The sequence below is a fragment of the Aythya ferina genome (assembly GCF_964211825.1).
Source record: "Aythya ferina genome assembly, chromosome: 22".
Taxonomy (NCBI): Eukaryota; Metazoa; Chordata; class Aves; order Anseriformes; family Anatidae; genus Aythya; species Aythya ferina.
In genome coordinates, this window is record NC_140320.1 from 4,622,406 (window position 1) to 4,634,424 (window position 12,019).

The following is a 12,019-nucleotide window of genomic DNA, read 5'->3' on the forward strand; positions in this document are numbered from 1 at the left end:
TTGACAAGAGCCTTCCTCTTAGGCTGTTGTGTTGTGTGAACTCACAGCTTTTACTACATGAGCTTAGTGTGGTGAGAACGAGCAGTGTACTTAGGCTCTTGGCAGCACCATATTTCTGTTTTGAACGATGTGTACTTATTATGAAGTGTTTGGCTGGGTTAATTTGAGAGCTAAAGGAATGTGGGTTGAAGTTCAAATAAGCATAAATTTAGATGAAATTTTAGAGAAAGTGTCTTCTATGTTTTGATCTGTTATTTGACGTTGGGTGGCATGTTCTCAATATGCTGATTTCTAAGGTGGGAATCCCCTGTTAGTGCTATGGCTTTTTAGTTCATTTAGGGGCAGGTAACACCCGGGCACTCACCTGCACTACGATTCACTTGCTGGGTAATTTCAGTAGATGATTTCTCTGTTTCTCCTAAGCAAGATGGAACTTGTACTGCTGTTTTGGCCTTTACTTGTAAGATGAGATATGGAATAAGGTATTGATACAATGCTTCAGACCTCTAATTTATTTTTACCCATCTTTTCTACCATGAACAATGAGAGGGCTGGCTGCTCTGAGATCTCTCTGCTTGGTCTTTTTGTCTAGTTTAATCACTGTTAGGGAGATTATGGTCCGTGAAGCTTTTCCAACATTATCTCTACTTGCAGTGGACTTGCTGAAAAAACTGTTGGTACAGCAGCTTGGCTTTTCTGAGAAGGGGACCCTTGAAGACCGGCAGCGCTTTCCCAGGTTTAGGACCGTCTCTCAAGAAGCCCAAACGGAGAGTGGAAGTGAGCTTGGACTACAGCACTCTGATGATAACAAATTCCACCAGCCTGGAACAGACCGCATGCTTCCAAGAACCGAAACTCATGAATCCACAGCTAGTTATGGCCTCCGGACTTCAGCTGAATCACCAGCTTCAGGGGATGCCATGCAGCTGATAGGGAGAGACCCCAGATCGAGTAGTAACTCAGCAATAGACCGCATGAGTATGAATCTGGAGATCTCAACCGCAGAGCTGGAAGGGGTGGGTGCTGATGAGAGCGGGGAGCATTTTTTTGACGCTCGAGAAGCTCACAGTGATGAAAATCCATCTGAAAGTGAACTAATGGAAAGGAAGGAAGAGGAGGATGTGCAAATACGGATCTCAGGTGAGCATATTTCATTCCCTCGTTGAATGATAGGCTGTCCAGATTTGACATTAGAGACCTGAGTTCAATTTTAAATAGGAAATACTAAAGAAAACCACAGAACGTTTTCATGGTGATGCTTCTCCTGCTGATCCGGTTTAGGACATTTATTTAAAGGTAGTTCTCTCGTCCCTGGCAGTTATTCTAGCCCTGAAAAGGGCTGTACCTAATGATTTTTTCTGTTTCATGAAAGAAGAAACTAAAATCCTGTGGGGTTAATACATGGTGACAAACTGTATTTACAGAGCTTATGGGCACAGTGCAAGCTCTTGATTGCTGTGGGCACCACTGGACCATGTTGTATCCCTGCTGACTGTTGGGCCCTATAGGGAAAATACTGTCCCTGAAGGCAAAGCCCTGCCTTAGTCCCTACACACAGAGCCCCCATGACTCATGCTATTTTTTGTAGCTATTGTGTTGGCTTCTCCTGACTGAGCTTCAGAAAAGAAACTTGGAGTTTAGCTTTGCATTGTGATTGTCTCCAGCGACCTCACCCTCAGTCTGAAGCTCTTAAAAGCTTATCATTATTTCTATTATTATTACATTTGCTATATTTGGCAGTTACCTGAGCGGCATCTCAAAGCATCTCTCTTCTACCCTTCAAGAAGGTTGTAGAGCTGTTAACTCAGCAGAAAACTAGCTCCAAGGCAGCAGCTGTAAGCACCTTCATGGGACTTCGCTCACTTTGTGTTTGGAAAGTCCTGTGATTTTGATCAGCCCGAGTGGTGACCCTGCACTAAATTTAGCCCACAAGTTGAGGTGTATCTTGTGCATGTTGTAACAGAAGTAGGTACTAGCTGGTAGATTCTACAGGACTGTTAGTCTTGAAATTTCTTGTCTCTGGATATGAATTTATGGATTCTATCATGAGCCAATAAATAAGCCAATTTGTGACTGTCCAAATGCTGCCTTCCAAGTATGTATTTGTGTTTCCCTGAATTATGGAAACATTTTAAATTATTAAAACTGAGCCAACAACTTGAAGGATCTAATTTACTTGTCACCACTTATGCTGTTTACTTTCTTAACTGTACAGGGACATCAAAATTAGATTGACCTGTTTTCAGTCAGTTCTGCTTCCACATGCTGGCTTTGCTGTAATATTGTAGAGAAGTTATTCAATGTAATGTTATTAGTAGGTGCAGTTGTGAGTGCGTTTCTATCTGTAATTGCTTTGTTTTTTTAATTATCTTCAGCAGGCTAAATGTTGAAGCTAACCCATCTAAGGGGATGCTCAGTACTGTAACCAGTAAGTGTAGGCTCCAAATCTAGCAGCCTGGTTTGTGGGTACCATTAGCATTAAGTGCAGGTTTTTCAGACATTATATTGGAAGCAGAGAGTTTGGAAAAACAGGAGGGAAAGCAATTAGCTCATCTAATCACGTAACTCTCAAACTGCAGTCCAAAAACCAGCCTTGATCTCTAAAGTCCCATTCAGAACCAAGCTAGTCTGGTCTAATATAATCGCTATTCTGTGTAGTGTTCACAAATGCTTTTTCTTATCCATTTTAAAATGCCTCAAGAGATGGGCCTTTCACCACTTATCCTTCTTAAAGTCTGCTTAAACTGTCTACAGGTCAGTGGTTCTCGGTGATTATGGAACTGAGGTGTTCATAAAAATCTGTTCTCTTAACAGGAAATTATTTGATCCTTGATGGATATGGAACAGTGCAGGAGAGCTCCACGGATGAGGAGGTATCATCTCTAGTTCTCCAGTGCACTGCAGGTGGCCACACCTCTTTGGACTCTGCCCAGCAGCAGCCTCTTTCCCCACGGGACACGCAGTCGGATGGAGGAAGCTCCCCGTTTGCCGAGGAGATGCTGGTCTCACGCTGGGGGGGAGTGGAAGAGTCCTGCTCAGTTGTAGCAAGCCCTCACTTCTTGTCTTTAGAGTCGCGTGTGCAGATGATGCAGTATATTCAGAAGATAGAGAACAACCTTGAAAAGTTGAAGGTATCGTATGTTTCCATTTGTGGTATGAAGAGTTTTCGTATTCCTTAGATTGTTTTAGAAAAGAGCTTGAATATAATTTTGTGGAGGAAGGCAGGCAGTCACGTCTTTTTCTGTGTTTGGCTCTGGAAGCTTTTGAAGGAGAAACTTGGTGCCATTTTGCTTGCATTACATTGTGGGGTTACAAGAAACTAGGAGTTGTAGAGGCAGGAGGTATGTATATTACTTTGCATTTGGAGAGATTCCTCAGGGGTAGGACAAAACTGCATTTCTGCAGCAGTGGAGTTTTGAAGGGACCACTAATGTAATGAATGTGACTTACCGACACACAAAGGCTTGCTGAATCTGTCGCGTGCTGCTGCTAAGGTTAAAAGAAGGTGGCAAGTTGCAGGAGGGGAATAACAAAGTTTTCAAGCTTACTATATCCAAACTAATTTTTTGTATGTACTGGGGCTTGTCCATCCCTCACAACAATTGCTGTACTGACATGTTAAGTCAACAGCCAGACAATCTAACTGAAATCTGAGGAAGAGGTAGAATATTGAATGGGAATGGAAGGCCTAATAAAGGTGCTGCTACAGGAGTTGAGATCCGTTGTGGGTCACAGTACCATCATGGTTGATTCCAGTCACCCGCAGTGCAACTTATCTTTTCCCGTTTGAAGCCCTCTTTGTTCGCTTGATAAAGGAGAAAAAGCCACTTGACTTTTGGTGTTCTTTTTTTTTGTTTGTTCATTTGTTGTTTAGGAGGTTGAGGAAGACTACATCATCCTCCGTCGCCAAGGGCTGGCTGGATCAGCCTCCACAGGAGAGCACTCAGGTACGCAAGCACACCTTCTGCACTCAGTAGCATACACCACGTTGGCATCAGGCATTAACCAAAGAGCACAAAGTCAATTTTTAACGTTTCACACACACAGAGGAATAGTTTCATCTGCTTCAGCATCTCTCACAGGGCTGAGGCTGTGCTGATTCCAAGAAAGGTCAGTTGAATCCACTGAGATTCACTTGTGCAGAGGAGTTTGTTCCTTCCTCTGAAAAGGTTGTCTGTGAGCTATCTCACCCCTACCTGCCAAAGACTGACATCTAAGGACGTACAACTTCTACTTCAAAGAAGGCTAGATTGGTGTAAAGTCCCAAACGAAGATTTTTGAGCATGTAAAATGATTCCAATCTGTCCTTTCTTTCTCTGGGGTGTCTCTGCTACTGTGTAAAGCAGCTGTCATGGGCCTTTTTAAATTTGCCTTAGGCATCCTCAAGATGTAATTGCTGGGATTACTAACAAAGGTCTTCAGGTTAAATGTGCTCTCTCTCACATTAGCATGCTTTCTCTGTTAGTACCAGTGTTCAGAAATGTTAGGCATTCATCTCTCATTGCACCACCCCTTTTTTTTTTTCTTTCCCCTCCATCAGAGAAGAGCTAGTCATGTTTTCAGGAGTGGCTGAAGATTGGATGAAGAGTATCAGGACCCAGCACCTATTGTCTGCCGTGTGGACTCTGAGACAAGAGGGTTCGGACCATCCAAACGTGAACCATACTCTAGCGAAGTGGGCATGGGTGCTTTTCCTGTGGAGCATCTGCACTATCTTGTCAGTGAGGGAGCCTGTTCTATTCTACTCCTCCTCTCCTTGCTACCAGAAATTCATTTTTCAGAAAGAAAAACCAAACCAAATGTACAGAGCTTTGGGTGTAGGATATAAAAATGTATTTAGACATTTAAAAAAAAATCAATGTATTTATTTGACTTCATTCCGTGTATCAAAAGCACATTTTAATTTTTTAATCTGCCTTTTTTTTTTTTTTGTTCTATTTTAATTGGGTAGTGACAGTTCTAGCCCTTTGCATGCAGTACACCCTGCCTCCCACTGCTCCTGAACCAGGTCAGGTCTGAGGGGAGAGGGTGTGCCTGTGTGCAGGTGTATCTTTACTTCACTGGACTGGACTCTGCACTCCCTGCTGGCAATCAAACTGCCATGCGAAGAGCTACTTATGAAGGTGTTAGGATGACTTGTGGCTGGAACTATCTATATTAAAAAACTGCATGGGAAACACTCATGTCACCAAGCGTGTAACAAGAATTTTCCATGCACTAAATAGCCAGGCACTTGGGCAAACTTTTTTTCCCCCCTCTCCCATTAGAGGTCTCCTTTGTTGACATGCAAGATTAGGCTGGGAGAGGAGAAAGATAGGTTTAATTTTTTTCTTGACTTTGTTGGCTTTGATCATTGTCTCCTTTGTAAAGTGATAAAAATACTTGGACCTGCAGCACTTTTGTAACTCTTCTCTGGATCAAAAAGAAAAAATGCAAACCCAGAAGTGTTTCAAAGATGTGGGGCAGATGGGTCTCTGCCCCTGATTCACTACTGAATGAATAAGGGCTGCCATTTGAGTTAGCCACAGGTACTGCTGATTATAGGGCCAGTAAATTTTAGTACCTGAAAGTATGTCTTGCTGAGGGCTTGGGGTGTTATTTTTTTTTTACTTTATTTTTTTTTTTAAACACTGATTTGTGCCAATGCGTTCTAAGTGAAACAGAGATGTGCAAAGCAAAGAAGGCTGAAACAGCTCTCTAGTACTTCCTTAGGCCTGTTCTGATGGGTTTTGCTGTTGTAATTCCTTCCAGTCTGGGAACAAGATGGTAAATACCAGCCTACCAGCAGAGCTAATGCTGGACAGCCTAAGCTCGCTGTGCCTCTGCTCTGGAGTTGGCCCTAGGGCAGGCACCTGCTTGGCACAGGGTGGTTCAAGCTGTGTCCCCAGTGCCACAGACCAGTAAATCCCATTAACACATCAGAACTGCAGTAGCAGCTGCGATTGCGTGGATCGCGAAGTGCTGAGAATCTGCCTTTGGTCAGCGGAAAGATCACACTCCCTGCTCCATTAAAACAAATGGTTTCTCTTCAGCTATTGGCAAAGAATCAGAGCTCTCTTTTTTTTTTTTTTTACTCACGCTGGAAAAAAAACACACGGTTCTTGTTCTTCCAGTTAGAAATAACGTGAGGGATAAATTCATGAAAAGATGGATGGAGGTTGAGCAAGAAAGGATTTGGGACCTGATCGTACGATGGAGCCGTAAGCCCTTGCAGAGCAGGGAGGCGTTTTCTCTCTCTTTTTTTTTTTTTTTTTTTTTTTTAAGAACCAATTGCACAAAGTGTCATTTTTCACCAGCAGGAGCATTACACTGCCAACACAAGCCAAAGTGTTCTCTTCCATGCTGGCAGGAGCTGCTTCTTCCTTGGGACCCACTAAGGCCTGTCCTGCTGCACCTGCATGAATATACTGTCAGTATTAGCTGAGCGCTTCCTTTCTTACCTGGTGGGACCTCCCCCCTCACCTTCAGCCCTCCAGTTCCTTTGGTTATAAGCATTTAGACTTCCTCTGATAAGCCCCCAAAGTAGAATGCTGCCTTCTGCTGATGTGGCATCTTTTTACCTGATCCTGCCAGAAAAAGAGCTGGGCTGTAGCCAGATTTGGTGTTCAAAGCCCTTTTTTTTCCCCTATAGACAAGGACTCGTGTTCTCCCCACCCTCAAATCCCCTTGGTCAGTTGGCACGATGCTGGTCTGGGTTTACACACTCCAGAAATGGGAGCGGTTGTTATGACCTTAGCTGTCTAAAAGCTTTCCAGCAGGCTCCCATGCTTGATAGAAAGTCATCATCAAACCAAATTAAACAGCTTGCTCTGGCTTTTCAAGACTCCACTGAAAACCAGCAAGGCCAGGACCTGCGGAGGCCTGGTTGCTCACTACTCTTCCCTTGTAACTGAAGCCAAAATCCGTGGCTCTCTCCTTTCTCCAGGTTGCATGAATTTTAAGGGTGCTCAGATGGGTCGTGGAGGGGCGATCGCCCACGCAGCCTCTGACTTTTCCACTTCTGCTGAAGCATTTTGTAGCATCATCCACCGCTGTGGTGTCTCATCCCTGAGGGTGTAACAGCAGTGAAAAAGCAAGCTGGGAATGCAGAGCATTTATTTTGCCATCTCATCCTAGCGTTTCTGCCTCTGGAGCTGCTGGAGTGAAGTTCTCCACCATCCCCTAAAGGATGTGGGCCAGGAGGAGGTGAGGTGCGGATCTGTCCCTGTCTCCTCTTGGGTTATAGAAGGGGAAACAGGCTGGTGGTGATGGCAGAGGAGCCTTTAGGGGTGGGTGGCACAGGCAACGTGGTGCTTTCAGGAGTGTTAGAGAGGAGCAGCCCATTTGAACCCGGTTGTATGGAAACTATAAACGTCACGCTGTGCTCTGTCCTGGTTGGGTTTTGTTTTCACCTGGCCTTCTTACACTACATCGATCATCCTCACAAATAGGGCATTACTCTAACAAAGATGATGGTGGGGTCAGGGATCCTTTATCTCCTGTGTGCTGTTACCTGAAACGACGAGGGATTCCTCGTTACTCTCTAGCACATCTACTGTACAGCAGACCTCAGGCCATGGCTTGCTGCGTGGAGGGAGCTGGAACTCAAATGCACTTTTCAGGATTCTCATTTTTTCCCCCCCCTCTTTAAGCCATAAGATTACCCTGTTTAAAATTCCAGTTCCCAGTGTAAGAAAGCATTTTAATTTGTTCCTGGCTGGTGATTGTACATTCCCTTTTTCAGACTGGACAGCAGAGCAGGACGGTGATCTCTGGTTTGTTTGCCCCGGCCCCTCTGCCCCAATGGTTTTTTTTGTGTGTTTGTTTTTTTTTCCCCTCTCCCAGTATAAGATGAGCAAGGGTTTCTTGGCATGGGAACAAGGATGTAGTACAGCAACCATCTTTCATGTCCTTCTGAGATGTGCTTTCTCTTCTCTGCTATTAAGGGGTCTTCATGGACCAGAAAAAAAATCACAAAAAAACATAAAATTAAAAAAAAAAAAAAAAAAAAAAGTGGGCTGGGTGCTGTCTGGAAAGGGGAGTTTCCTTCTCCCCTGGAGGGGTAGAGGAGGAAATGGCAAGCTGCTCTTTGGCCACTCTGGGTCCTTGAACGTGCCGTGTCTGCAGGGAGGGAGATTTCTTTAACATCCTGTAGGTGGGATCAGAAGGGAGGATGTTGGAAGGTGAACCTGAAGAGCTCAGAAGTCTAGGTGGGTTTGGTCAGCTTTCAGCCAGCACTATTCCTATCTCCGTAAAAGAGATGTTCTGAGTTCCAGATACTGTCCCCGTTGGTAGAAGAGGGGTCTGATGCTTCTGCAGGTGGCCCTTGGTTGTGCTCTCAGTGCTCGATGGTATCTGGTGTTGTTTTCTCTCTCTGTTCCCCAAAGAAATCCCTGACCTCCCTCCCCGTCCCCAAAGGTGCCAACTGACAAGCAGATGTACTGCAAAAGGGATACTGCAGCCAAAACACTGCTGTTTTGTTTTGAATTAAGTCTTTTGGAGCTCTCTTCATACTAGAATATTTTTATTTTCTTTGTACAACATACAATCATGTACTCTTAACAGAGATTTACTTTAAAGAGAAGAAAAAAAAAATCTGGAAGTATTCTTTAAAAAATACACAAAAATCTTTATTAATAATCCTGTATTTTTACTGATTATGTTTGAATGTCTAAAAAGACTTTATTGTTCTAATTATCCAGATGTATGTTTGTAAAATAGCTCTTTTATGACTTAGCTGATAAGGTTGTATGTTTCTGGAATTAAATATTGGTCACTTAAAAAAAAAATATCTGTTTTCAGGATCTGGGAAATAGAAAATTTAAGCGTTTCAAATATCATTAAATAAGCTTAAAGGAAACATGCTTTGACTGCTGGATTTTGGGGTGGTTTTATTTTAATGACTTGGAGCGTTTGGCAGGACAAGCTGTCCTGACCTGCCAGGGAAGCTTTCATTTGGTGACTTCGCAGGATCTGTAGCTGCTCTGGTAAACGTGGAATTCCCAGTTCTCCCAGTTAGCACCATTTGCGTGCACTGGGGCTCCTCCTGGAAGAGGGAGCCTGAGCGATGCTCTCCTGTGCTCAGGAAGTGTTTGGGCCAAGTGGCTCTAGGCAATGAGTTCACTGTAAGGACCCCAACCTCATCCCCATCCTAACCTCACAGTGCAAGAGAGGGATGTGCCTGGACTCAGAGAGCATCAGCACGCCTCATTTCGTGTGGCTCCTCCAAAGGTGGGTGCCCAAGACGGTCCTTTAAAATGAATATCCGTAGGAGAAAAACAACTGGAAAAAAGGAAAAAGCGTGGTTGTGGTTTTAGCAGCATCCTCATAGGCAGGGAGCAATCTGACGGGGGTGTGGATGTGGTTTATAATAAGAGTTAAGCTAAGCCTGGGCAAAAGAAAGTTCCTGAAATCACAGCAGAGCAGCGCCTGCTTGGGAGCTGCCTGTTAGGGGGGTGGTGGCCGGTTCCTTGCCACACGTGGTCTCTTGAAGGGGGAGGAATGTCCCTGTGTCTTCCCTCTAGTAAGAAGGAATTAGGACAAAGCACGAACCACAAGAAACCACAGATCTGCCACTTGATCTGAGCTGAGAAGGATGCTTCGGGAGGCTCCCCACGGTAAGTGACGTCCCGGTTGTTTGGCACAGCTCGCAGTGCTCCCGTGCCCATTCATTGCCTTTGTTTCTGCAGTTGCTGGATGTGATTTGGAGGTGGGATCTTGCCATTTGCAGTGAATTCCTACCTGGCTGCAGCACTTCTGTGTTCCCATGGTTCAGCACCTCACCTGCTGCTGTGGTTGTTTGTAAGTCTCTAGCAGCGTGGTTTTAAATCCAACCAGAACAATTACCCAGGGAAGTTAAGTGAGTTGATTTTATTAACTTACAAGCTTATTCTTGTTTTTAAAGCAGAATCTAACCGTTGGGGCACCAGGGGCTGTCAGTGTGTAGCCTTTCAACGTGATGTTAGAGCTCAGTACCTTGCCAGTTTTCATTATTGAGTCTTGCTGCACTAATTTTTCCCCTGAAGCATAACTGCAAGCAGTTGCTGTTCAGCTGGAAAAAAAAAAGAAAGCTGCACCTTCGTATCAAATGTCAGCCAGGGTTCGTCGGGCTTAAATGGTAGCTTGCTCGTGCTCTGTGTGAATTTTTTTTCCTTCTGCATGCATTTGGTTTTAAACTTTTTACCTTTGAAGAAGTTCGGTTCCCTCCTGCAAGTTCTTTTTGAGGCTGCCTTTGAGCAGACAGTCTCAAAAGCGTTCACAAAGACAGCGCGTATGTGCGAAGCGATGTGTGCAGCAGAAGGCTCGTGTTGTGCCTGGCTAGGCTCTGCTCTGTTTTACCAAGTTGGAGTTTCTAGAAGAAGAAACTTCCCCCTTGTGCTTGGCAGCCCTTGCCTCCTTGCAAGATGTGGGCTCGAGCGCCTGCGGGGACATCGCGTATCGGGAGCTTTGTGTTACGGCAGCACTGGAGGCTCCTCATTCCCAGGCATTTGCTGTTTTGTGTTTTTTTTTTTCCTCCACTAGGATCAAACAGGAATTTGAAAGAGAAGCAAAGCTGAAACTCGCCGTTGAGGGAACTTGCAAATTTTTTAATAGGGAACATCTGTGCTGTGGGTTTTGTGCCAGGGTTGCTGTTTTGCTGTGTTATCCGCAGAGGATGCTTTCCATGAATCCCTATCATTTAGCAGTGTTCCCATTCTCACCCTTCCACTTCCCTGGTAAATGATGTCCCCGCATTTCTGGTGGTCAAGCCAATAAAAGCAATTGAATATTTTTTTTTTTTAAAAAGAAAACAGCACCCAAACAGAAAACAAACTAAAGCAGATAGACTTCTGAATATTGAGCTCTCTTTTTTTTTTTTTCCCCTTCTGCAGTATGCATGTGAAGCTTCTTGAGAGATTACTTTATTATAATTGGTAATCTGAGCTCTATTATGCTTTCCTAATGATGCTGTTCGTGTTTTGCCTATTTAAATGTTATTTTATATATTCCCTTTACTGCGCTGCTGTAAATAAATGATTCAAAATAAACAGCTGAGATTCTGCTTTGTGTCTGCTCCCGCAGCCTGTGCCCTTGAATCCCAGCTAGGGATGGGGAAGAGCCGTACCGCATCTTTTAGAGCTTTCACACCCCCGATCATTGAATTAATCTCTCCTTGCTGCCTGCCACAGATAGGGGAAGAAAACACCAGCAAGGATTCAAGGAGCCTGCCTTCCGACGGGTTTGTGTCGTTTCTGGGTTGTGTGTGAAGTATTGCGGTCATGCAGTGCGCTCCCAGAAACATCCAAGTGCTTGGTAGTGGCTGTGAATATATCTTCCGTGGCCATGCCTGGCTCTCGTAGCTGGAGCTGATGCAGGTTTTACAAAACTGCAGCCTGCTTTGGGATGCCGAGGTGCAGGCAGTGCTGACTTTGTAAGGCAGCTCCTGAGCCACCCACCTCCCACTCATCCTTGGGAAGTCTCTCCTTGCCTTTACCCAAGGGTATTCACCTAGGTCTAGGGATCTTTCCCTACCTAGAGGTATTTTCTGCTCTTGCTTGCACAGCCACTCATTCCCGGATTGTTGCTCTGTAGGGTTATTTATTGTCCAAATAGGGTGGCCGTTCTCTCCTACCAGCACCATCCCAAATGGCAAAAGACTTCATTCCGTTTTATTCCAGGAGCATTTTTGGCGTGGGTGACTTTATATTTCCCGTGGATTGTCTATAATGACCTTTTCTTTTTATCGACTACTCGATGCATTTCAGGTCGTTGCTGTTTTTCTTCCCTGAAAATATTTATGAAGGCTGGAAGAGAATGGAAGTTGCCTAGTCCCTGGCACGTGTTCCCTGCCAGTTGGTCTGGTTATTGTGCAGGCGAATGCATCACCAGATAGATGAAGCCAGGCAGGGCACGGCTTTCAAAAAAATGAAAGCTTGGATGAGTTTGCTTTGTGTGATCCAACGTTTAGGTGTCAAGTGCCTGAGAGCAGTGGCACAGCACGGGATTGATAGCTACTGGGTGTCTGCGCTGAGCTGTCGGCCCAGTGACTGCTCCAAACTTT

General features: G+C 44.7%; 1 protein-coding gene across 9 annotated transcripts in view; it reads left to right on the forward strand.

Moving 5' to 3' along the window:
• Window positions 1–8,839, forward strand: part of ARHGEF12 (Rho guanine nucleotide exchange factor 12) — a 74,181-nt gene extending 65,342 nt beyond the window's left edge. For all 9 annotated transcript variants that reach the window (XM_084495701.1, XM_084495704.1, XM_084495702.1 and 6 more), the window contains 4 exons: window positions 655–1,140; window positions 2,815–3,131; window positions 3,875–3,947; window positions 4,541–8,839. In XM_084495701.1, coding sequence (XP_084351827.1) covers window positions 655–1,140; window positions 2,815–3,131; window positions 3,875–3,947; window positions 4,541–4,551 — 887 coding nt within the window. In that variant the 3' untranslated portion in view covers window positions 4,552–8,839. The remainder of the gene's footprint in view (window positions 1–654; window positions 1,141–2,814; window positions 3,132–3,874; window positions 3,948–4,540) is intronic.
• Window positions 8,840–12,019: the final 3,180 nt, after the last annotated feature.